This window comes from Hyperolius riggenbachi, chromosome 4, assembly GCF_040937935.1.
Source record: "Hyperolius riggenbachi isolate aHypRig1 chromosome 4, aHypRig1.pri, whole genome shotgun sequence".
In the NCBI taxonomy this organism is placed as follows: domain Eukaryota; kingdom Metazoa; phylum Chordata; class Amphibia; order Anura; family Hyperoliidae; genus Hyperolius; species Hyperolius riggenbachi.
Window position 1 is genome coordinate 456,584,411 of NC_090649.1, and position 25,139 is coordinate 456,609,549.

Sequence of the window (25,139 nt, forward strand, 5' to 3'; positions counted from 1 at the left end):
CTTTTTGTCCTAAGTTTTCTCCCAGGTGACCTTTATTCATGTTCTGTTTAAAAAAAAAAAAACTTTTCAGCCCTCTGCAATTGAAAAAGTACCAAAAGAATAAGGCTGGTTTCACACCAGGACGTTGCGTTTTAGGGGACGTTAAGGTCGCATAACGTGCCCCTAACGCAACGCCTGGTGCTCTCTGATGTGGACGTCAGAGTGAGCCGCATTGTGCAGCTCACTCTGGCGTCCGTGATGCCGTGATGCGCACTCTTGGACGCATGCGGCATCACGCGGTCCTGCCCGGCCAATCGCCACACAGAGCGGCCGCTCCAGGAAGTAAACACTGCACGTCACTGAGTGCAGTGAATGTTAATTAGCCATGTGGCTGGCCGCTCTCCACTCCTCCCCAACATTACTAAGCATGTGCAAGCAGTCTAACACGGCTCTGTCGCTTATAAAGTACTGCATGCAGTACGTTGTGTTATGGCGCAGCGTTACTAAGTAACGCAACGTGGGCACTGTGAACAGCCCGTTGATTTTTCATTACTGTGAGTTAGGCTGCGTTACAGGCTGCTCTAACGTGCACCTGTAACGTCCCACTGTGAAACCAGCCTTACTGTCAAAATTATTCTGAGCTTTTTATTGCATGCTGGTAGTTTAAAGGAAACCAGAGACGAGATTAACTAAAAGTTTTATACATACTTGGGGCTTCCTCCAGCCCCATGCGCACAGACCATTCCCACGCCGCCGTCCTCAGTCTTCTCCCTCTTCGGTACCGGGTCCCGTAACTTCAGCCAGTCGCGGCCAGTCTGTGCAAGGGAAGTGCGCCCTCTATGTATCTCTCTGGCAGCTGCCGAGCTGAGCTGGGAGTTATAAAAAGAGGTAGAAGTGGTGTCATTTGTGGGTGTCCAGTGAAAAATGGCGCCGGTTAAATAATGGCGCCCCCTTCTGCTCAATATTTGTTTAAAACTATATTTATCGTTTTAAAGGTTAAAATAGTGCAGACCTTGTGAACGTTATTTATCATTTTAAAACCTGCATTTTTTGTCCTGCCTGAACAATATTTATCATTTTAACCCTTGCTTTGCTGCCGTTTGGAAAATGTCTGCCCGCCGACTTTAACGTTTAATAGCACAGGCCCCTTAAAAGCTAAAAACACCAAATGTGTAGGGAATGTTAAGAAGAACAGTGGGAACAAGCAGAAAATTTTGTTTTTCAAAAAGACCTTATACTTTTTGAGAAAATCGATTTTAAAAGTTCAAAGAGAAAAAGTATACATTTAAATCCCGTAATGACAGTTCTCAGGGAAACAATTCCTGCCGACTTTAGCAGTTAATAGCAAAGGCCCCTCAAATCCTAACACCTAATTTTCATGATATGTTAAAAAGATACTGGGAAACAATATTTAAAAAAAAATTAAAACATTTTTTATTTCTTTTTTTAAATTTAAATTTTGTTTTATGTTCAGAGTGTGGGAAATTTTTAGAAAAAAATGACGTGTGGTCTGGAAGCTCTGTAACCCCTTGTCCCCCATGCAGGCTGGGATAGCCAGAATGCAGAGCCCCGGCCGACTGGGGCTTCGCACCCTGAGCTATACCAGCCCGCCTGATCCATCGTATGGGGGGGCTCCGGGGGGGGGGGGAGGGGTGGCCAAGCCTCCCCCTCCCCCCTGGAGCCCTTGTCCAATCCATGGACAAGGGGCTCTTTCCCCAGGTGGAGGTGGGGGCAACGACTCCCGGGGGGGGGGGGGTTCATGGTGGCATCTGGGAGTCCCATTTAAGAAGGGGCCCCTAGATGCCTACCCCCCTCCCAGGAGAAATGAGTATAGGGGTACTAAGTACCCCTTACCCATTTCCACAAAGGGTTAAATGAAATAAAAACACAACAACGAAAAAAAGTCCTTTAATAGTCTTAATTAACCAGAAATACTTACCTGTACCTTTAAAAAAAATGTTCCTACGACAATATCCTCAGTTAACGATCTAACGAATACTATATCCACCAATCTTGCGATCTTCAATTAAAGAGAGTCTGAAGCGAGAATAAATCTCGCTTCAGACCTCCTAAATAGCAGGGGCAGCGCGTATCTCCGCCTCTCCCCCGCCCCTCTCAGTCTTCCTTCACTGAGAGGGGCGGAGGAGAGGCGGCGATGCGCGGCTGATAGACGCGACTGGAGGCAGGGCTGCAGCCGTTAGCCCTGCCTCCAGGAGCGACCAAGTGTCGCAGTGGGGGGTTTGGGGGTGAAGGGACCCCCGTTTAGCAGCGCATATGCGGCGGTTTAGCAGGGGCACACGTGCCCCTGCTAACTATGAGCCCTGAAGCGAGAATTATTCTCGCTTCAGAGTCTCTTTAAGTTGATTGAAGATCTTCGCCGCCCCCACATAGCAGACAATGCATCCTTTGGGACGCATAGCTGCCGGCTCCTGCTGTCTCTCCTCACCTGCCTTCACCTGTCACCCTCACCTAGCCTGGCACCAGAATTGATAAGTTAAATAAATCATTTCTTATTGGATGAATCATTTTTATTTTTTCAGTTAATATGGAGTTTCATAGCACAAAGTGGATCCGAGATGAAAAACTAACTATAACAAGTAACTTGTCTATATATCTTATCTAAAGTTTAGATAGATTACACAGCAAATCCAGCTGCAAACAGCTTCAACCGTTTATGATTATTTATTCCTGTGATACAATGAGAGCGGCCATGTTCTGTTTGTCACATTACACACAGGCAAGCTGATCTGTAGTTCCAGCCTACAGGCTGTGAAAACTTCACTCCCCTCTCCTCCTCCCCTCTGCCTCTGAAATCTCTGGCTAGTAACCATAGCCAGCCTTTGATATCAGCGACCGGAGCGGTAGCTCAGGGCGCCAGCTTCCAAGGGGGCGCCTATAGCTGGTTGCCTATACTGAGGGCACCTACACCTGATTTCCTATACTGAGGGCACCTATAGCCGGCTACCTTTACTGAGGGCTCCAACACCTGGCTACCTATACTGGAGGCACCTACATCTGGCTACCTATGGGGGGATGGAGACCTTTAACTAACTTCGTATACTGGGGGCACCTATGCTTGGCAACCTATATTGAGGGCACCTACACATGAGATCCTATACTGGGGGCACCTGTACCTGGCTACCTATCTATACTGAGTCTGAGGGCGTTTTAGGGGGGGCGCACTGCGGCTATAACACGTGGGGCAAATTGTCAGTGCTGTGCTATCATTCTAAATGGTTGGGGAGGAGGCTAACTGTCCCACTGATTGTTTTTATTAATATTCCTGAAAGGTTCTAGCCTTCATTTGTAAGTGTATTCAGGATAATGCACTCTCTCCATCCATTCGTGGTTATTAATAGTATTTTTTTCTGTTACACATACGTGACGTGTCACAGAGATCTGAGCATTTGGCATGATGTGTCACAACATCAAAAAGGTTGGGAACCACTGTTCTAGGAGATATCTCAGGAGAAAAGGGGAATTGCATATGGGCCTGTGTGTGTATATACGTGCGTGCGTGTGTGTATATGCACGTGGGAAGAGGATGAAGGGGGGGGGGGGGGGCACAAAAATCTGTTTTCGCTCAAGGCACTGTGAAACCTAAGGCCGGCCCTGCTAGTAACCTCCTCCTCCTCCTGCCCAGACTGAGCTCCCATAAGCCCATGCTAGTAAGGCTCAAAGTGCCAAGGTACTCTAGAGAAGCTGTGGGCGAGGCTTGTTTAGTTTATAGGGAATTAGAGAATTAAAACAAAAACAAAAAGTATTTGGCTTGAGTAATGCCCTATAGACAATATGAAAGGAACACAATTATGCAATGTGTAAAAGTTTTATCTCGGATCCACTTTAAGGCATAGGTTTGGCTGGAGATGTTACATAGTTACATAGTTATTTTGGTTGAAAAAAGACATACGTCCATCGAGTTCAACCAGTACAAAGTACAACTCCAGCCCGTCCCCCATATACCCCTGTTGATCCAGAGGAAGGCGAAAAAACCCTTACAAGGCATGGTCCAATTAGCCCCAAAAGGGAAAAATTCCTTCTTGACTCCAGATGGCAATCAGATAAAATCCCTGGATCAACATCATTAGGCATAACCTAGTAATTGTAGCCATGGATGTCTTTCAACGCAAGGAAAGCATCTAAGCCCCCTTTAAATGCATGTATAGAGTTTGCCATAACGACTTCCTGTGGCAATGCATTCCACATCGTAATCACTCTTACTGTAAAGAACCCTTTCCTAAATGGCTAAAACGTTTTTCTTCCATGCGCAGATCATGTCCTCTAGTCCTTTGAAAAGGCCTAGGGACAAAAAGCTAATCCGCCAAGCTATTATATTGCCCTCTGATGTATTTATCCATGTTAATTAGATTCCCTCTAAGCAGGGCCGGCCCTAGACTTTTTGCCGCCTGAGGCAAATTTTGAAAAAATTTTTGCCACCGCCGATAATAAAAAATTATTGCTGCCAGGGCCGCCGCCGCCGCCGCCGAGCTGGAGGGGTAGTGGGCAGGACGGGGGTATTGGGCCTAGCGGCGGGGAGGGGGGTCGGACCCCCCCTCCTTCGCCTGGGTTCCCCGTCCTCCGCTCCCCTCCAGCCTTAAATAGATCAGAAGCGCTACTCGTAAGAGGCAGTGGGCGGGGAGGACTCACCTCTTCCTCGCTCGATCCAGCGTGCGCTCCACTGACGTCACTTCCTGCAACGCCGTCCACTTACAATACAGTGGGCGGCGTTGCAGGAAGTGACGTCAGTGGAGCGCACGCTGGATCGAGGAAGAGGTGAGTCATCCCCGCCGACTGCCTCTTACGAGTAGCGCTTCTGATCTATTTAAGGCTGGAGGGGAGCGGAGGACGGGGGACCCAGGCGAGGAAGGGGAGGGTCCGACCCCCCTCCCCGCCGCTAGGCCCAATACCCCCGTCCTGCCCGCTACCCCTCCAGCTCGGCGGCTGGCTCCCCGCACCCACCGACGGGCGGATGCCGCCCCTAGAAATGTGCCGCCTGAGGCAAAAGTTTCACCCCGCCTCATGAGCGGGCCGGCCCTGCCTCTAAGGCGTCTTTTCTCTAGACTAAATAAACTCAGTTTATCTAACCTTTCTTGGTAAGCGAGACCTTCCATCCCACGTATCAATTTTGTAGCTCGTCTCTGCACCTGCTCTAAAACTGCAATATCTTTTTTGTAATGTGGTGCCCAGGCCAGAACTGAATTCCATATTCCAGATGTGGCCTTACTAGAGAGTTAAACAGGGGCAATATTATGCTAGCATCTCGAGTTTTTATTTCCCTTTTAATGCATCCCAAAATTTTGTTCGCTTTAGCTGCAGCGGCTTGGCATTGAGTACGATTATTTAACTTGTTACTTATTTCTGTTATTCTTTTCAAGGTTTTGCGCTTGCCTGGGGTCTCCCATCCGCTCCCCTGGAAGTGTGTTCTCAAAATCAAACAGACCTGTGGATGCCATATCCTAGACAGGGAACATGATGGGTTCTAGATTATGGTCACAGTGTTTTGAGTGGGTAAGTTATATAGATATATACAGGACCTGAGGGTATACATACTAATGCTGGGTACACACCATGCGTTTTCCCGCTCAATCCGCAGGTCGATCGGGATCGATTTGACTATTTCCGACATGCTCGATTTGGTCTTCGATCGTTCCTGCCGTTGACTTTGCATACTTAACATACAAATCAACGGCAGGAACGATCGAAGCCCAAATCGAGCTCGTCGGAAATAGTTGAAACGATCCCGATCGACCCGCGGATCGAGCAGGAAAACGCATGGTGTGTACCCAGCATTAGAGATATTTCGAGGATAAGTGGTTATTATAGTGACAGATCACAGCTTCTGATTCACTGAGCATTCTTGTAGGAATAAAGTGGCCCAGCTGAGATATTCCAACAGGACACTATTGTCATTTATCAAGCCTTGTGCACAACACCATTGTGTGACATTATTGGTGTCCTATAAACAGGTCATCTTTACCCTATTAATATGCAGGATAAGGATCTCCCCCAGTGTTCTCCTCTATTTGCAATACAATGGGGCCATCCACACTGGAAAAGATGGAAAACCACTGAAGTTCACTGGAGCTTTGGTATTAAGATGGCCAATCCATACATCCAGCGATTTTGCTGCTGATCAACCATCCGATTTGATAATTATGCCGCAACAAGCGTGTCTTATTGACGCATACAGTCAATGAAAAGCATGCGTCACTGCCACTGCTGACATGTATAGCATGTGGTGCACGAGTGACATCACACATGTGCCTGATGGTGGAGAAACAGCGAACAACAAGGCCGGGAGAAACTGGAAAGCTGAAGTAGGTGAGATATGAATGAATGTGGGGAGGGCATATTTACATTTGGGGGGACGGCAGCTGGTCGTTTTGTTGCTAATCCAGATATCGCACGCTGTTACCGCTGCGCAACCGTTTGACCATATCTGCACGATATTGCAGCATGTTTGATCGATACATTTTTAATGATTTCCGATACGATAAAATTATTTAAATCGGATGGTCGATCAGGCCGCAAAATCACCCGATGTATGGCCAGCTTTAGTCTTGGTTAGACGCAGGGGCGTAACGAGAGGGGAGCGCGTACATCAAAAAGGCGCCTGGAAATGTAGGTGCCCAGTAAGGCAGATAGTAAAATATCGGTATTAAATATTGATATTTTACTATGGCCAAACCTAACCCTACTCTCACACAGAACCACCCCCCTGACGCCTAAAGGGGCCCATACACTGCTCGATTTCAGCATTCGATAGATCTAATCAATCGCAAATCGATGCACGATCGAACGGCTGATCGATCGATTTGCGGCCGATTTCATCTATCTGTCAGGATGGAAAATCTACGTCGATCTGCTGTTGGCAGTAGATCGATGGCCTATAGTGTTGCATTGGAACTAATGGTGCAGTAATGCCTTTAGATTGATTTTCAATAGATTTCCAATAGATTTCTTCATTCTGAAATCTATTGGAAATCTGTTCCTACTTTGTGGCACATATCAGATAGATTCGACCTGACAGGCATCTGACAGAAATCTATCTGATGGTCGAATCTGCTGCAAATCTATCAGTGTATGGCAACCTTAACCCTTAAAGGGATACTGTAGGGGGGTCGGGGGGAAAATGAGCTGACCTTACCCGGGGCTTCTAATGGTCCCCCGCAGACATCCTGTGTTGGCGCAGCCACTCACCGATGCTCCGGCCCCGCCTCCGGTTCACTTCTGGAATTTCTGACTTTAAAGTCAGAAAACCACTGCGCCTGCGTTGCCATGTCCTCGCTCCCGCTGATGTCACCAGGAGTGTACTGCGCAGACACCGACCATACTGGGCCTGCGCTGTGCGCTCTTGATGACATCAGCAGGATCGAGGACACGGCAATGCAGGCGCAGTGGTTTTCAGACTTTAAAGTCAGAAATTCCAGAAGTGAACAGGAGGCGGGGCCGGAGCATTGGGGAGTGGCTGCGCCAACACAGGATGTCTGCGGGGGACTGTTAAAAGCCTCGGGTAAGTTCAACTTATTTTCCCCTGACCCCCCTACAGTATCCCTTTAAAGAGGCACTTAAGTCTAGTAAAAAAAATGAGTTTTACTCACTTGGGGCTTCCCTCAGCCCCCTGCAGCCGATCAGTGCCCTCGCCGTGTCTCTGCAATGCTCCAGTCCCCGGCGGCGACCACTTCCGGTTTCGGCGCCAGGACCCGACAGGCATGGGAACGCGAGTGATTCTTCGCGTTCCCAGCCAAAATATCGCTTCCTATGCCAGGAGGCCGCAATAGCAGCATAGGGGGCGATATTTTGACTGGGAACGCTAAGAATCACTCGCGTTCCCATGCCTGTCGGGTCCTGACGGCGAAACCGGAAGTGGTCGCCGCCGGGGACTGGAGCATCACAGAGACACGGCAAGGGCACCGATCGGCTGCAGGGGACTGAGGGAAGCCCCAGGTGAGAAAAACTCCTTTTTTTTTACTAGACTTAAGGTTCACTTTAAACCCCCCAACCGCATAAACTACCTACCTAATGCCTAACCCTTAACCCCCCTGCACAAACTACGTACCTAACGCCTAACCCTTAAAGTGAACTAGAGACGAAGCACCTTCATGTATTTTACCATATATATTAGTGGGAACATTAGAGAAAACACCTACCCTGCTCTCTGTTCCATTCTTCACTGCTCAGTCTGCCTGTTACAGCCCTGATAAAATCCCTGACTGAGCATTCAGTCTGGCTTTGCTCAGAAATCATTATAGCTGAGGCTGAGGCTGTCTTCTGTGATTGGTCTTTTCAAGCCCAAGCCTGCAACCCCTTCTGGCTTTGCTATAATAACTCAGCCATAATGATTCCCGAGCAAAGCCAGACTGAATGCTCAGTCAGGGATTTTATCAGGGCTGCTAACAGGCAGGCTGAGCAGTGAAGAATGAAACAGAGAGCAGGGTAGGTGTTTTCTATAATGTTCCCACTGATATATATATAAAATACATGAGGGTTCTTCGTCTCTGGTTCACTTTAAACCTCCCTCCCCCCTGCACACACTAACTGCCTTATTCCTAAACACCCCCCCCCCCAACACACACATTAGCTACCTAAACATAACTCTTCCCTCTGCACCTACACATCCTGGTGTTTATGTGGCTACACTGGTTATGGGAGTGAAGATCATGATGGCCACACTTGTTTTATGACCCTTGTGAGATGGGCTCCAGGTTGTGAAGGGCAACAAGAGGAGGCAAGGGAAAGGGTGTGAACAATAGGGGGCAAAGAGCAATATCATCCATTCTCTGACCTCTCTCCACTTCAGCTTCCCAAAAAGACCACACAGGAGCCCCAGATCTACTACCTTGCCTGGGGCCCTATTACATCTTAATCCATCTCTAGGGGGCTCCATCCAAGTTTTGCTGGTAGGCTCCATGAATTGTACACAGTGGCGGCGCCAGGGAGATGCAAGGGGGTGCTCAAGCACCCCCTAAATTTGTCCAAGCACCCCCAAAGCACCCCCTGGCGTGAACTGACTTCAGGCGTTTAAGAGACGCCGAGTCAGTTCACAGCGGCAGCCCGAAGCAGCAGAGCAGGGCTACGGGCTATGGGCAGTGCAGGGCTTCGGGCGGCCATTTTCCTGTAGCCCTGCTCACCGGGTAATGCAGGCTGCAGGCAGGAAGTCACGTGAAGGAAGAGGATCGTGGGAGCTGCGCGCCACAAGGAGGTCGGGACAGGAGGAGGTCGGGACAGGAGGTCTTCTGACTGTAGGTGAGTAAATGGGTTCTTTTCTTTTTCAGGTGGTGCTGCTGATTGTGGTCAGAGCTGCTGAGCATTGTGCATATTGGGGTCAGATCTGCTGAGCATTGTGCATATTGGGGTCAGAACTGCTGAGGATTGTGCATATTGGGGTTAGATCTGCTGAGCTTTGTGCATATTGTGGTCAGATCTGCTGAGGATTGTACATATTGTGGTCAGAACTGCTGAGCATTGTGCATATTGGGGTCAGATCTGCTGAGCATTGTGAATATTGGGGTCAGATCTGCTGAGGATTGTGCATATTGGGGTCAGATCTGCTGATTGTGCATATTGGAGTCAGATCTGCTGAGGATTGTGCATATTGTGGACAGATCTGCTAACGATTGTGCATATTGGGGTCATATCTGATAACGGTTGTGCATATTGGGGTCATATCTGATAACGGTTGTGCACATTGGGGTCATATCTGATAACGATTGTGCATATTGGGGTCATATCTGATAACGATTGTGCATATTGGGGTCATATCTGATAACGATTGTGCATGTTGGGGTTATTGAACGTGTTTTTTCTTCAAATCTGCTCACATTACGTGTATTTTCTTGAGAAAACCTGCACAATTATGTGAACTTTCTGGGGAAAGGGGCACCAAAACTTGGGCCCTCTGTCTTTGCGTTGCACTTTTAAAGGGAGCCCGAGGTGAGAATAATATTGAGGCTGCCATATTTATCTCCTTTTAAGCAATACCAGCTGCCTGGCTGCCGTGTTGGTCCTCTGCCTCTAATTCTTTCAACCATAAACCCTGGACAAGCATGCAGCAGGTCAGGGGTTTCTGACAATATTGTCAGAACTGACAAGATTAGCTGCATGCGTGTTTCTGGTGTAATTCAGTTCACTACTGCCAGGGCCGGATTTGTACTTTTTACCGCCCAAGGCCCATTGTCATCAACTGCCCCTCTTCCCCTCCCCCCCCCATTGTCCTCTTTCCTTCTGCTCCGCCCAACTTTCTAAAACATTTAGGGCAGGTCATGGGACATAGGCTCTGAGGGGGTGAACGTATTGTATGGCTGCTGGTGAGTTGGGCGCAGGGCGTGCTGAATGACAGCTCTCCATCCTGCCGCTAAACTCCCCGAGCATTAACTATTCACCCACACTGGGAGACATAATTCGGGGTCTGCTATCACCGGAGCCCCAAATTACTCTTGCAAGTAACCTGCCTTGTCTGAGTAATAGTGCAATTCTCTCCCACATCCCAAGCCCCCCTTCCAGTGCTTCCCTGTAGCTGCAGCTCAAATAAAACTGCTGCAGTTCAGAGTAGCACAGCAGAGCATGTTATTTTAAAGGGAACCTGTAGGGTAAAAATCGACCCGGGGGTACTTGCCTAAGGAGGGGAAGCCTCTAGATCCTAATGAAGCTTGCTTCTGTCCTCCTCTGCAGCATGGATCCAGCACTGGCTCCCCTGGCAAAATGAACACCATAATATTTACACTGCGAGCCTCGCGCAGGCGCAGTATCAGCTTCTTGCATGGGCGGAAATATAGGGTCCGCTCTACTGCGCAGGCGCAAGGCGCCTGCACAGTAGAGTGAGTCCAATCGGGCTTGGCTATTTCCGCCGGAGCCCAACTGGAAAGCAGCTGCTGCACCTGCATGAAGCGCATTGTTCAGGTGGAAGCCATAGTGCGCCTGCGCAGACTTTCCAGGGGGCCAGCGCTGGATCGGGGTTGCTAAGGAGGACAAGGGGAGCCTCATTAGGATCCAGAGGTTTACCCCTCATGAGGCAAGTATCTCCCAGGGGCACTTTTTCACTACAGATACTCTTTAAGTACTGTGATTGGACAGGTTCACATACCTCTCCTCTGCGGGAGCTATGCTGTAGCATACTTCTATACAGCACCTGACATGTCACACCTGAGAGCCATACAGAAGTATGCAGCATAAGTCCAGGTTTACATTGACACTAAAAACAGACTGTTAGCAGATGGTGGCAGAACAGATCCTAACGGATGGTAACGGATCCAATGTTGCCCTATGGATTCCACTCCCATTGCTCCATTAGAATGGATCCGTACCGCCAAAATCGAAAACTTGGGTCTGCAGCGATTTTACCGATGGACGTCACAGTGACCGCATGCTAATGGCATGGATAAAAAACTGATACCTTTAAAAACGTATCAATTTTAATAAATACTTTTTTATGCGAGTCAGTTTTTTATCACAAGTGCGAACCAAGCCTAAAAAAACCAGAACTTGCAAAACTAAAAAGATGTATACATACCTGGGGCTTCGTCTAGCCACATCCACACGGATCGCTGCCACGCCGCTGTCCTCCGATGTCTGCAGCACTGGTACCAGGTCCCCATACTTCCATCAGTCGGGTCCAGTCTACGCAGGAGAAGTGCGCCCTCTACGGATCTCTACAGTAGCTGCTGGAGACATACACAAAGCACTTCTAAATGCGCAGACTGGAGCCGACTGACGGAAGTGCAGGGACCTGGTACCGGCGCTGCAGACATCGGAGGACAGCGGCGTGGGAGCGATCCGCGTGGATGTGGCTGGACGAAGCCCCAGGTATGTATACATCTTTTTAGTTATGCGAGCTCTGATACACTTTTAAGTAGTTAGCTGCAATGAAGAACAGAGAGGAGAGTTTAGATCAGACCTGCCACTGGAATAGGTAGAATACCCATGCTTTGCTATGCTACTCTGAATGTAGGGAGAGGGTGTTATTATGGTAGAGGGTGTCACACACTAGTTTGTGTTTCTGCAGCACTGTACAGCAAAAGCATTTGCATTAGATGCATGTTATGTGAATGGCACACACATAATAACTTCTTAACAGCAATGTGCTGCCTTGTCAGCCTCCTCTCCTGCCCAGACGAGCTTAAACTTACTTTTTCTTTGTGGAGGTCTGCACCTCTGCCCTGGGATTCCAGACCATTCATCACTCCCAGCGGCAGGGCAAAACCTCCCCAGCACCATCAGTGACAGTGAGGAGAGAGTAATGGGGATTGGGGAAGAGCAGACGTTTGAAGCATACAGCAGATGCCAAAAGAATACAGCGAGACACAGAACGGGGAGAAGCAGGGAGTGCAGCTCTACAGCCATGTGCACATTACAGCAATAGCTAGTGTTGTCCGGATCATGAACGATTCGGATCTTTGATCCGAATCTATTTTGTGAGTCGAATCATCCGAATCATCAACATGAGTGATTCGGATCGAAAAAGGGGCGGGGCAAAGAGCGACACGCCCCCTCTCAGCGTGCCCAGCGGTGTCCTGGAAGCAGAGCAGAGATAGATCGCTCTGTTGAAGGGGAGGCAGCCTTGCAGGGAGACAGGTAGATGGGAGAGAGGGGACATGGGTGCCACTGGCAGATATGTGTAGAGCACACATACTGGCTATACGTGCTGCTCGTTATAGGCTGTCTGTTCCGTAGTTGTGCCCAGTGAACACATTGGAAGCTTTTGGCTCAGCTCAGCATAGCTCAGTAACTTTGCAGGCACTGTGATTGCAGGGCAATATGATCCTCCTGCACTCGGCACAGCTGCACTTATCTTCTGGGAATGCTTTCTTTCACTGTGCGAGGTTTGCTTTTAAAGTATAAAGATGAACATGTAGGTGAAATAGATGTAAAGCATATGATTGCAGCGTGTGGGTATTGTGTGCAGACAAACATTTCTGCTCTCTGCTCGTTCCTCCTCCCATCTCTCTCCACTCCCTGCCCTCTGTCCATCTTCTCCCCTTCTCTGTGTGTCCACCCCCCTCCCCTTCTCCTGTCCACAGACCTGTCCTGCTGTTCATTTCACCCCCAATGCTTCGGTAGTAAAATGATCCGAGATTTGGATCAAAGATCCGGATCTCTTCAATGGTCCGATTCGAATCATCCGGATCATTGAAAAGATCCGAACTTCCCATCTCTAACCAACACCATACCGAACAGTCTGGTGATGTCTTTTCCTCCATCATCTCCTGTATCCCCGCCCCTCTGAATTTCCGATTGGAAGAAGCAAAGAGGAGGGCGGGGATACAAAGTGCTGCACTGCCTCCTCCTCTACCATAGACTGAAAGGGAGGCGGAGGGAAGCTTTGAATGACAGCGGGCAGAGCTGCATTGATTCGGCCACTGCTCCTGTCATATAGAGATGGGAAGTTCGGATCTTTTCAATGATCCTGATGATTCGAATCGGATCATTGAAGAGATCCGGATCTTTGATCCGAATCTCGGATCATTTTACTACCGAAGCATTGGGGGTGAAATGAACAGCAGGACAGGTCTGTGGACAGGAGAAGGGGAGGGGGGTGGACACACAGAGAAGGGGAGAAGATGGACAGAGGGCAGGGAGTGGACAGAGAAGGGAGGAGGGACGAGCAGAGAGCAGAATTGTTTGCACGTAATACCCACATGTTGAAGTCATATGCTTTACATATATTTCACCTATATGTTCATCTGTACACTTTGAAAGAAAAGGTCGCACAGTGAAAGAAAGCATTCCCAGAAGATAAGTGCAGCTGTTTAGTGCCGAGTGCAGGAGGATTATATTGCCTTTCAATCACAGTGTCTGCAAAGTTACTGAGCTGTGCTGAGCCAAAAGCTTCCAATGTGTTCACTGTGCAGCACTACGGAACAGCCAGCCTATAATGGGCAGCAAGTTATAGCCAGTATGTGTGCTCTACACATATCTGGCAGTGGCACCCATGTCCCCTCTCTCTCATCTACCTGTCTCCCTGCAAGGCTGCCTCCCATCCAACAGAGCGATCCCTGCTTCCAGGACCCCGCTGCCCGCTGAGAGGGGGCGTGTCGCTCCTGGCCCCGCCCCTTTTGCGATCCGAATCGTTCATTTTGATGATTCGGATGATCGACTCATAAAATAGATTCGGATCAAAGATCCAAATCGTTCATGATCCGGACAACACTACTGTCATAATAGCAAAGCGCCCGCTCTGTCCGTGTCTGTAGCTGCCCCTGCACACACAGAGATATGCAACTGAGTTCAGAGTAGTGGTGGGCGGCTGCAGACAAATAAGGTGACGCTGCATCATTGTGGGGAATGGCATGGGCGGCTATTGGAACACTGCTGCCTGTTTAACCCGCCCCTTTCTTAGCTCCGCCCTAGTCCCAGGCCTACTGTGCCTGCCCACAAATCCGGCCTGTCTACTGCAGCCAAATAGATCAGCAGGGCTGCCAGGCAACTAGAATTGATTAAAAGGAAATAAATATGGCAGCCTCCATATCACTCTCACCCTGGGTTCACTTTAAATTACAGTTAGCCCCGCCCTCATCTGGTCATGACCACGCCCATTTTTTTCCGCTTCGCGCGATGCAGGTTGTAACCACACCCATTTCAGCTACCCCGGAAATTGGTCCAGCACCTGCATAGCACCCCCTAAAAAAAATTCCTGGAGCCGCCACTGATTGTACACCACTGGTTAGGCTGATCCTTTAAAGTGAACCTAAAGCCTAGAAAAAAAAATGAGATTAACTCACCTGGGGATTCCCTCAGCCCCCTGCAGCCGATCGGTGCCCTCGCAGCCCCGCTCTGACGCTCCAGGACCCGCCGGCGAGCACTTCCAGTTTGGCAGTCACCGGCCGACAGGCATGGGAACGCGAGTGATTGTTCGCGTTCCCATCCTGTATATCGCCCCCTATGCTGCTATTGCGGCCATCGGAGCTGGGCTGCGAGGGCACCAAACGGCTGCAGGGGGCTGAGGGAAGCCCCAGGTGAGTTAATCTAATTTTTTTTTCTAGGCTTTAGGTTCACTTTAAATGTTTCAGCCTATCTCCCTCCAGCTCTGAATAATACCAGAGCGGTGAATTACTGTACTGCAGTCCCCGGGGTATCGGCAATTGCAGATTGCACCATTAATAATTCATGCTCCAATATGAAGGGTAATGTTTGTGCTGTAGCTGGGATCTGCGCAGATCTCACATCCCGGCTCGCCGGAGCTCTCGCTACTCCCTGGCAAATAATTACAGCTGCTGTGTCTCTGCAAAACAAGAAGCAAGCATACAAAAAAACGTAATTAAGATGCCAACAAACCACATTATTGTGCTAAATGGATGAAAACACAGGATAACATGAACTCAGACTGTCAGTAGAACTTAAAGTCACCCCGAGATGAGTGTTGCCTAAAGTTTTATACATACCTGGGGCTTCCTCCAGCCCCCTCTGGGCAGATCGCCCCCACGCCGCCATCTAAAGCCTTCTGGATCATCCGGTATCAGTCCTGTACTCACCGGCCAGTTGGCCCGCCCCTATCGCTGGGAGCATTCTGCGCCGACTGGTTAATTTGGATCTGCGCGGAGGGGGCTGGAGGAAGCCCCAGGCATGTGTAAATCTTTTAGCAACCCTCGTTTTAGGGTCTTTTTAAAGGTGGCCACACACGATACAATATAATGATCCGATTTTATGTCAATTCGATAAATATGATTGGATCTACTGAAAAAATCGAAAGCTTTTTTTTTTTCATTTGACTAAAAAAATCAGATCGGATTTCTCGTTTGTTTTTTCAATTTTTATCGATCCGGAATGCTGGAAATTTGTCTTCAATTTTTCTAAAGATTGTATGGTGTGTGTTAGATTGTCAATTTATTAATATACACACCCTAGCAATTTTCTCAGAGTTTCCAATCCTTTTTATCATAATTTGGTAAAAATTGAACATATGTGGTATATATGCTACATGGGTCATATTTTTGAAATGTTACAATCAGTCAGAGAAATTGATTGCAATTCTTAAATTGAACAGATATTTAAAAAATTGTATGGTGTGTGGCCACCTTAAGGTGCATACCCACGTAGCGATTTCAGCGCACAATTTTGCATGGCAAGCAATTTTTCGCACTATATTGTTTAACATCGTTTAGTGAAAATTTGTTAAACAATGTTTAATGATGCACGCCACCCATGGCGATCATTCCTTCTTGAAAGACTGACACGTCCGATTGAGTCGCTGAGGATCGTTTCAATCCTCATTGACTTGCGTGGTTTTTACTGCGATCATGTATACCCTCATTTACATGCTTGTTTGTTTCTGACGCCACAAGCGACGCTTGGAAATTCGGTGCGCTCAGATGGGACTCCGTGGAAGGGGGGGGGGGGGCGCCTGTCCAGCGCTGGTCCCAAGCGCTAGCAAATGTCAGCTACCCTTCTTAAAGTGGACCTGAACTCTTGCACAGGACAGAAGGAAAACATAGAGAAATCCACCCTGTATGTATTTAGAGAGTTTACCCTGTCTAATTCCCCCTCACCTGTGACTAATCACAAGTGCAATTTGATCTCTCGGTTGTGTCAGCTGACAGCCATGGCAGAGCAGCTAATTTGTAAACACAGGATGTTAACCCTATGTCTGCTTCCATGAAAGCAGGACGTAGAAACTCTGCAGATTTATTGCAGGATTTGTATCAGCTGTAACGAAGAAATGTTTTTTTCTTTGAGGCCAGCCAGGGTCACACTTAGCAGAATCGCATGAGTTTAGTCTGCTAAGTGTGACACTAGCCTAAAGGTTATTATGTTGTTGCGTATGTTATAGAGCAGAGAGAAAGTTTGGAGTTCAGGTCCACTTTAAGAGGTTTTCAGGTAAGAACAGCTGATAACAAGCTTGTAAGGTCGACCAGGTGTTAAGGTGCGTACACACATGCGACTATAGTCGTTTGTAACGATCGTTCCCCGATCTTTACCAACGACGATAGTTACAAAAAACGAACCACCGACTATTAAGGCAAACGACGAACGAGCCAAATCGCTACAAAAGAAAGTTCTGTCTCTGCGGTTTTTAACCAACGACGAACGTTTGCAAAAGTAGTACATCGTTGGAAACGGTCGTTCGTACTAGGCTTGACATGCGCATTTCACTATTTCTCTGTGAAACTTCTCATTTTTATGCGCACTGCGCAGGCGCAATAGTTGCTTTATGATCAGATCGTTACACACCTTTTAAAACTATCTTTACTTAGGTCGTTCTTTCATCAATTAAAAGTTCTTTCGTCGTTCTCAACGAACGATCGTTGTCGCATGTGTGTACGTAGCATTAGACCTGTTAGGTGAGAATTGTCCCAGGGCTGGACAGGTGCAGAAGGAGTGACACAGCTGGACATGGATACACTGGGGACCAGCAGAAATAATCTGATACCCCTGGAGGTGTTGGAACCTGTCCATCTGGCCTGTCCATTGCTACAGAGGCGAGGAGGACACTGTGCTCCCAGGGAAAGGTGAGGAGGACACTGGTCCCAGGGAAATGCGAGGAGGACACTGGTCCCAGGGATGGCGAGGGGGACACTGGTCCCAGGGAAAGGCGAGGAGGACACTGTGCTCCCAGGGAAAGGCGAGGAGGACACTGGTCCCAGGGAAAGGCGAGGAGGACACTGGTCCCAGGGAAATGCGAGGAGGACACTGTGCTCCCAGGGAAAGGCGAGGAGGACACTGGTCCCAGGGAAAGGCGAGGAGGACACTGGTCCCAGGGAAAGGCGAGGAGGACACTGGTCCCAGGGAAAGGCGAGGAGGACACTGGTCCCAGGGAAAGGCGAGGAGGACACTGGTCCCAGGGAAAGGCGAGGAGGACACTGGTCCCAGGGAAAGGCGAGGAGGACACTGTGCTCCCAGGGAAAGGCGAGGAGGACACTGGTCCCAGGGAAAGGCGAGGAGGACACTGGTCCCAGGGAAATGCGAGGAGGACACTGTGCTCCCAGGGAAAGGCGAGGAGGACACTGGTCCCCGTCCCAGGGAAAGGCGAGGAGGACACTGGTCCCAGGAAAAGGCAAGGAGGACACTGGTCCCAGGGAAAGGCGAGGAGGACACTGTGCTCCCAGGGAAAGGCGAGGAGGACACTGGTCCCAGGGAAAGGCGAGGAGGACACTGGTCCCAGGGAAATGCGAGGAGGACACTGTGCTCCCAGGGAAAGGCGAGGAGGACACTGTGCTCCCAGGGAAAGGCGAGGAGGACACTGGTCCCAGGGAAAGGCGAGGAGGACACTGGTCCTAGGGAAAGGCGAGGAGGACACCGGTCCCAGGGAAATGCGAGGAGGACACTGGTCCCAGGGAAAGGCGAGGAGGACACTGGTCCCAGGGATATGCGAGGAGGACACTGGTCCCAGGGAAAGGCGAGGAGGACACTGTGCTCCCAGGGAAAGGCGAGGAGGACACTGGTCCCAGGGAAAGGCGAGGAGGACACTGGTCCCAGGGAAAGGCGAGGAGGACACTGGTCCCAGGGATATGCGAGGAGGACACTGGTCCCAGGGAAAGGCGAGGAGGACATTGGTCCCAGGGAAATGCGAGGAGGACACTGTGCTCCCAGGGAAAGGCGAGGAGGACACTGGTCCCAGGGAAAGGCGAGGAGGACACTGGTCCCAGGGAAAGGCGAGGAGGACACTGGTCCCAGGGAAAGGCGAGGAGGACACTGTGCTCCCAGGGAAAGGCGAGGAGGACACTGGTCCCAGGGAAAGGCGAGGAGGACACTGGTCCCAGGGAAAGGCGAGGAGGACACTGGTCCCAGGGAAAGGCGAGGAGGACACTGGTCCCAGGGAAAGGCGAGGAGGACACTGGTCCCAGGGAAAGGCGAGGAGGACACTGGTCCCAGGGAAAGGCGAGGAGGACACTGGTCCCAGGGAAAGGCGAGGAGGACACTGGTCCCAGGGAAAGGCGAGGAGGACACTGTGCTCCCAGGGAAAGGCGAGGAGGACACTGGTTCCAGGGAAGGGCGAGGAGGACACTGGTCCCAGGAAAAGGCGAGGAGGACACTGGTCCCAGGGAAAGGCGAGGAGGACACTGTGCTCCCAGGGAAAGGCGAGGAGGACACTGGTCCCAGGGAAAGGCGAGGAGGACACTGGTCCCAGGGAAAGGCGAGGAGGACACTGGTCCCAGGGAAAGGCGAGGAGGACACTGGTCCCAGGGAAAGGCGAGGAGGACACGGGTCCCAGGAAAATGTGAGGAGGACACTGTGCTCCCAGGGAAAGGCGAGGAGGACACTGGTCCCAGGGAAAGGCGAGGAGGACACTGGTCCCAGGGAAAGGCGAGGAGGACACTGGTCCCAGGGAAAGGCGAGGAGGACACTGTGCTCCCAGGGAAAGGCGAGGAGGACACTGGTCCCAGGGAAAGGCGAGGAGGACACTGGTCCCAGGGAAAGGCGAGGAAGACACTGTGCTCCCAGGGAAAGGCAAGGAGGACACTGTGCTCACAGGGAAAGGCGAGGAAGACACTGGTCCCAGGGAAAGGCGAGGAGGACACTGTGCTCCCAGGGAAAGGAGAGGAGGACACTGGTCCCAGGGAAAGGCGAGGAGGACGCTGTGCTCCCAGGGAAAGGCGAGGAGGACACTGGTCCCAGGGAAAGGCGAGGAGGACACTGGTCCCAGGGAAAAGCGAGGAAGACACTGTGCTCCCAGGGAAAGGCAAGGAGGACACTGTGCTCCCAGGGAATGGCGAGGGGGACACTGGTCCCAGGGAAAGGCGAGGAGGACACTGTGCTCCCAGAAATCTTCTAAAGGGAGGACGTTTTGAATCAGAATGACACCATTGATTGGCTACCTTTCATGCCCCTTTCACATATACCAATTTACATCGCTGTGCGGTACGCTCCCCCGTTGCAAGGGCAATGAAAGTCTATGGAGTTTTTCATACTCATGCGAAGTGTCGCACTGCGCCAGAAAAAGTCGTCAAATCGCTGCAGTCCCATCGCAAAGTCATCCGTGCATTACTGCATGATTCGTGCCTGCTGCAGTAAGTGCAAATGGCAGAGAGTGGAGCGAAGTGGTGCGCATACACGGACCACGGGAATCCCGGTGACATACTTTCTGTCCTTTAATTGACAACTGTAAGGAGATGGATATGGTGGCTGCCATATTTATTTCCTTTAAAACAATACCAGCTGCCTGGCAGCCCTGCTGATCCTCTGCCTCTAATGCTGGGAATACACCATACGGTTTTTCGGCAGATAGATGGCTTGATAGATAATTTCAGACAGGTCCGATCTGACTTCGATTGTTTTTTTGATCGATTTTCTCATAGAAGTGAATGAAAATCAATCAGAAAAACAATCGGAAAAACGATCGGAATATGGATTGGAAAGTAAATCTGCCCAAAAAACTCATTGTGTATTTCCAGCATTATACTTTTAGCCATAGACCCTGAACAAGCATGCAGCATATCAGGTGTTTCTGACATTATTACAGTGCTGCGTAATATGTTGGCGCTTTATAAATACAATAAATAATACTAATTATTATTATTATTGTCAGATCTGACAAGATTACCTGCATGCTTGTTTATGGTGTGATTCAGATACTACTGCAGCCAACGTGGCTGCCAGGCAACTGGTATTGTTTAAAAGGAAATAAATATGGCAGCCTCTATATCCCTTTCCTTACAGTTGTCATTTTAAGGACAGTTGAAATTAAAGGGATATGGAGGCTTCCATATTTATATCATTTTAAAGGGAACCTAAACTGAGAAGGATATGGATTTTTCCTTTTAAAATAATACCGGTTGCCTGACTCTCCTGCTGATCCTGTGTCTCTAATACTTTTAGCCACAGCCCCTCAACAAGCATGCAGATCAGGTGCTCTGACTGAAGTCAGGGCTGGTGCACACCAAAACCCGCTAGCAGATCCGCAAAACGCTAGCAGATTTTTAAACGCTTTTTTTTATTTTTATGAGGCGTTTTGCTAGCGTTTTGCGGATTGCTGCTGCGGTTTTCAGTATAGTAGATTTCATATATTGTTACAGTAAAGCTGTTACTGAACAGCTTCTGTAACAAAAACGCCTGCAAAACCGCTCTGAAGTGCCGTTTTTCAGAGCGGTTTGCGTTTTTCCTATACTTAACATTGAGGCAGAAACGCACCCGCAATCCAAAAAATGCCTCACCCCGGGAGTATGCGTTTCTGCAAAACGCCTGCCGCTCTGGTGTGCACCACCCCATTGAGATACATTGACCAAGCAGATCCGCAGCCGCAAGCGGATCTGAAAACGCCCAAAAAGCCGCTCGGTGTGCACCAGCCCTCAGACTGGATTAGCTGCATGCTTGTTTCAGGTGTGTGATTCAGCCACTACTACAGCCAAAGAGGTCAGCAGGATGCCAGGCAACTGGTATTGTTTAAAAGGAAATATCTATATCCCTCTCAGTTTAGGTTCCCTTTAAGCAATACCAGTTGCCTGACTATCCTACTGATCCTCTGCCTCTAATGTTGGTATTTTACTGGCCAATCGATTTCCATTCACTTCTATGAGAAAAGCGATGAGAAAAACTATCAAAATCAGATCAGACTTGTTGGGAATTGTCTAGTGAGCCATCTATCTGCCAAAAAACATATTGTGTATTCCCAGCATTATGCTTTTAGCCATAGCCCCTGAACAAGCATGCAGCAGATCAGGTGTTTCTGACATTATTGTCAGATCTGACAAGATTACCTGCATGCTTATTTCTGGTGTTATTCAAACGCTATTGCAGCCAAATGGATCAGCAGGGCTGCCAGGCAACTAGTAATGCTTAAAAGGAAATGAATATGGCAGCCTCCATATCTCTCTCACCTAAATTGTCCTTTAAACCTTTTTTGATCCTCAGACCCCCCCCCCCCCCCCCCCCCCCCTTCAATTTACAATCTCTCGGCTCTGGCGGTTGCTTTCAAGCCAGAACTGAGACAAGCCCTCTGGGCATTTATGTGGTTAATTAACATCGACTCTCCAGGAAATTCCTTGCTGCTGGATTAGTTCCCTGGATCGAAATATTTCCACACTCTAGTCATTGTATGGAGGCCATTAGTTGTTAGAAAAAGCATCCAGCGTTTTTTCTTCTTCTTCTCCAGCCTGCAGTAAATTGCTGCATGTGCAAATCTATAGGGGGGGAAGGGGCTGTGCTTGGAAGATGTGAGGCGATAGCATCATCCCCGGCGCTAATGGCATGATCCACCCAGCTAGCTCATGCGACCAATACATGGCGAAGAGAAGCAGAATCAAGCACTGCAGCAAGCTCCTGGGGAGGAGGACGCACGTTAAGTGCATCAATCTGCAGGGGGAGTAGGGGAGGGGGAACAGGAGGGAGGTCTTTCCTCCTGTCAGATGTTTGAGGGGCTTCAGCAGCTGTCAGAATTCTGCAAGCCTGCATGCCGGGGGGTCTTACACGACTGAAACGAAAACCTCGCAGCTGGAACGGCAAGCGTTAAACGCAGCGAAGGGTCGGGTGTGACAACATGAACCTACAGCAAGGATGTCCTAAGCTATCCCAGCTTCCTTCTCTCTGTACCATGACTGTATGATGGACTGAATTTCCTTTTCCAGGCTCCCGGCTCAGAGATATTCTGTGAGCGTCTTTGTTGCAGCCCTGCCGTCGGACTTGCAGTCATGTGCAGCAACCAGGTCAGCTTGCAGAATGAGCAGTGTAAATTCTATTCCTATATGTTCTACCAGGCCGTACGAGACCAGGAGCCCGTGTGGAAGCTGGAGGAGATGAGGACCATGGAGTATTTCCACTGGGAAGAAGAGGCCAGCATGAGGTGCTATTCCCCCTCCGATGCTCTGATGTACGCCGTGGTCCATAATCACCTGCGCTACGCCCAGTATCTGCTGTCTCACTTCCAGGAGGAAGCTCTGAAGGTGGCAGCCACAAAACTCCACTGCTGCCCCCCCTCTGCACCCCACTTGGCCCTGGCCGTTACCTACGACAGGCGAGACATCTTAACCATGATCATCAAGATTGCCCACAAATTGCCCGGCCTCCACTCCTACATCAACAGAGCCAGCTGCTCCCACCTCTCGGATGGAAAGACCCCGTTGCACCTGGCCTGCGAGCTTCTGAGCGCCGAAACGGTCTTGATTCTCTTGGGCAATGGTGCATCTCCGAGAGTCATGGACGGAAAAGGGGAGACCCCTCTGGACATCATCCTAGAGCAGATGTGGAGCTCCAAGGTCAACGTGAGCTCGAAAAAACTCTGCTTGTACTACCTGCTGCTCTTCACCCCATCGCTCAACTTCAAGATGAGGAACATCCTGCAGGACAATCCGGAATTCTGGACTCCTCTTCTAGGAGAAGATAAATTTAATTATCTGGTAGGGAAGACACCTGCGACGTTGTATCTGACAGCTATGCAAAGGGTCCTGCAGTGTTTGTCCCCGGCCCATTTCCCGCACAGCATCAAGGCACTTCCAATACCTCACTCGCTGAAGCCGTTGCCCGAAACACAAGAAGACAATTCCTTATAGTTCCATCAAGAGGCCTCTACACCTAAACAAGGAAATAAATTGTTCTCTGCGCTATCATGTGCTTGATCGATACGTAAGAGGCATCCACAGACCTCTGGGATCACTTTGGGTTTGGCAGATGTATTATGTTTACATTGACCTTTGATGGACATTTTATGCACCTTGTCTTTTAATTTTTTTATTTTTTTTTAATTGACAATGTGTTTTTAAAACTTTTATTTTATGCATTTGTTGGAAGGGGCATGGTTTACAATGGTTCTCCTTAGAGAACATAAGGGAACATACAGTAGCGATGCCCATACATCAGACGATAGAGATCTGTTGCTTGCCCATACATTGCGGGCCGATTCCCACTCAATTTCATGCTGAAATCGATCTGGAAACAGCCTTGTGACGCTGCATCCGCTGCCTCGCTGGCCCAACGCAGTCCCCCCTAATATTCACCGTGTACTATACATTTGACTTTTTGCGCGTACCCCCCCCCTCCCCCCCCCCCCCCCTCTCCCAGCACTCCACTGCGCGCAACGATTTTGTGTTAAGCACTTTTCCAAAGCGCTTTTGCAGAGTGATTTGTTCTTTCACTTCCTGACGCATTTCAGGAAGTGAACTCTTTGACCCGGAAAAGAATAAATACAATGTATTTATTCTTAAAAGTGCAAATGCAATCGCCGGATAAAGCGATTTGTGAGTGTTTAGCGTTTTTTCCTATACCTTCCATTGTAGCAAAATCCCCCAAAAAATGGTACATGCAGCGCTTTGCTGAGTTTAAAGCGGATGAAACGCGCTGATATGAAATATCCCATAAGGATTCATTGCACTAGCGATCTCAGGTCGTTTTTTTTTTTTTTAAATCGTCGGCGCTCAAAAAAAACGCAAAACGCCCTAGGTGTGAACGAGCCCTAACTGCCCGCGTCTGCTGCTGGCTCCATGCTGGGACCTTCGTCCATTCACGCGCCCCATGTGGTTGCCGGAGTAATGTGGGCGCGTGTCACACACGTGCACTGCCCACGTGTATGCCAGCAACCACGTGGGGCGCATGTATGGATGGAGGACCCAGCACGGAGCCAGTGGTGGACGCGGACAAGTTATATATAGTGCACTGGGCACCAGAGGTGGGGGGGTATACATTGAGCATTAGGCGGGGGCAGTGTTGGGGGTTTCCTCCCGATATTGTTTGCTGTTACCGCCACGTACCCGACCGACCACGACGGCTCAACATCTTGCAGCATATCTGACCGTTCATGCGGCCAATTTCTGCCCGAAATCAGTTGCACCGTCGATCGGGCATGCACTTGGCGGCATCAATTTTCATACAATTTGATTATAATTAATCGAATTGTATAGTCGATCGGCTGCCAAGTCACCTGATGTATGGCCAGCTTTAAGGATTCAGCCGGGATTTATTTAAAAAAATGAAATGCTATTGGGTGTCAGGTATTGGCAACCCTTGACTGAGTCATATGGGAACATAGTATGGGTCGCTGAAAGGTAAAGTGCTGCTGCAGGTGCATGATACAAGCAATCACAGCAAGAACTTAAAGTGAACCAGAGACGAAGCACCCTCATATATTTTACCATATATATTAGTGGGAATATTAGAGAAAACACCTACCCTGCTCTCTGTTTCATTCTCCACTGCACAGCTTGTTTCTTATCACCCCTGATAAAATCCCCGACTGAGCATTCAGTCTGGCTTTGCTATAATGACTCAGATATAATGATTCCTGAGCAGAGCCAGCAGGGGGC

General features: G+C 49.4%; 1 protein-coding gene across 1 annotated transcript in view; it reads left to right on the top strand.

Annotated features, from left to right (window-relative positions):
- LOC137570967 (ankyrin repeat domain-containing protein 9-like) overlaps window positions 1-23,447 on the top strand; it is a 35,792-nt gene extending 12,345 nt beyond the window's left edge. The window contains exons 2-3 of the mRNA XM_068279664.1: window positions 5,355-5,487; window positions 22,602-23,447. Of these exons, the coding sequence (XP_068135765.1) occupies window positions 5,449-5,487; window positions 22,602-23,393 (831 nt within the window). The 5' untranslated portion in view covers window positions 5,355-5,448 and the 3' untranslated portion in view covers window positions 23,394-23,447. The remainder of the gene's footprint in view (window positions 1-5,354; window positions 5,488-22,601) is intronic.
- Window positions 23,448-25,139: the final 1,692 nt, after the last annotated feature.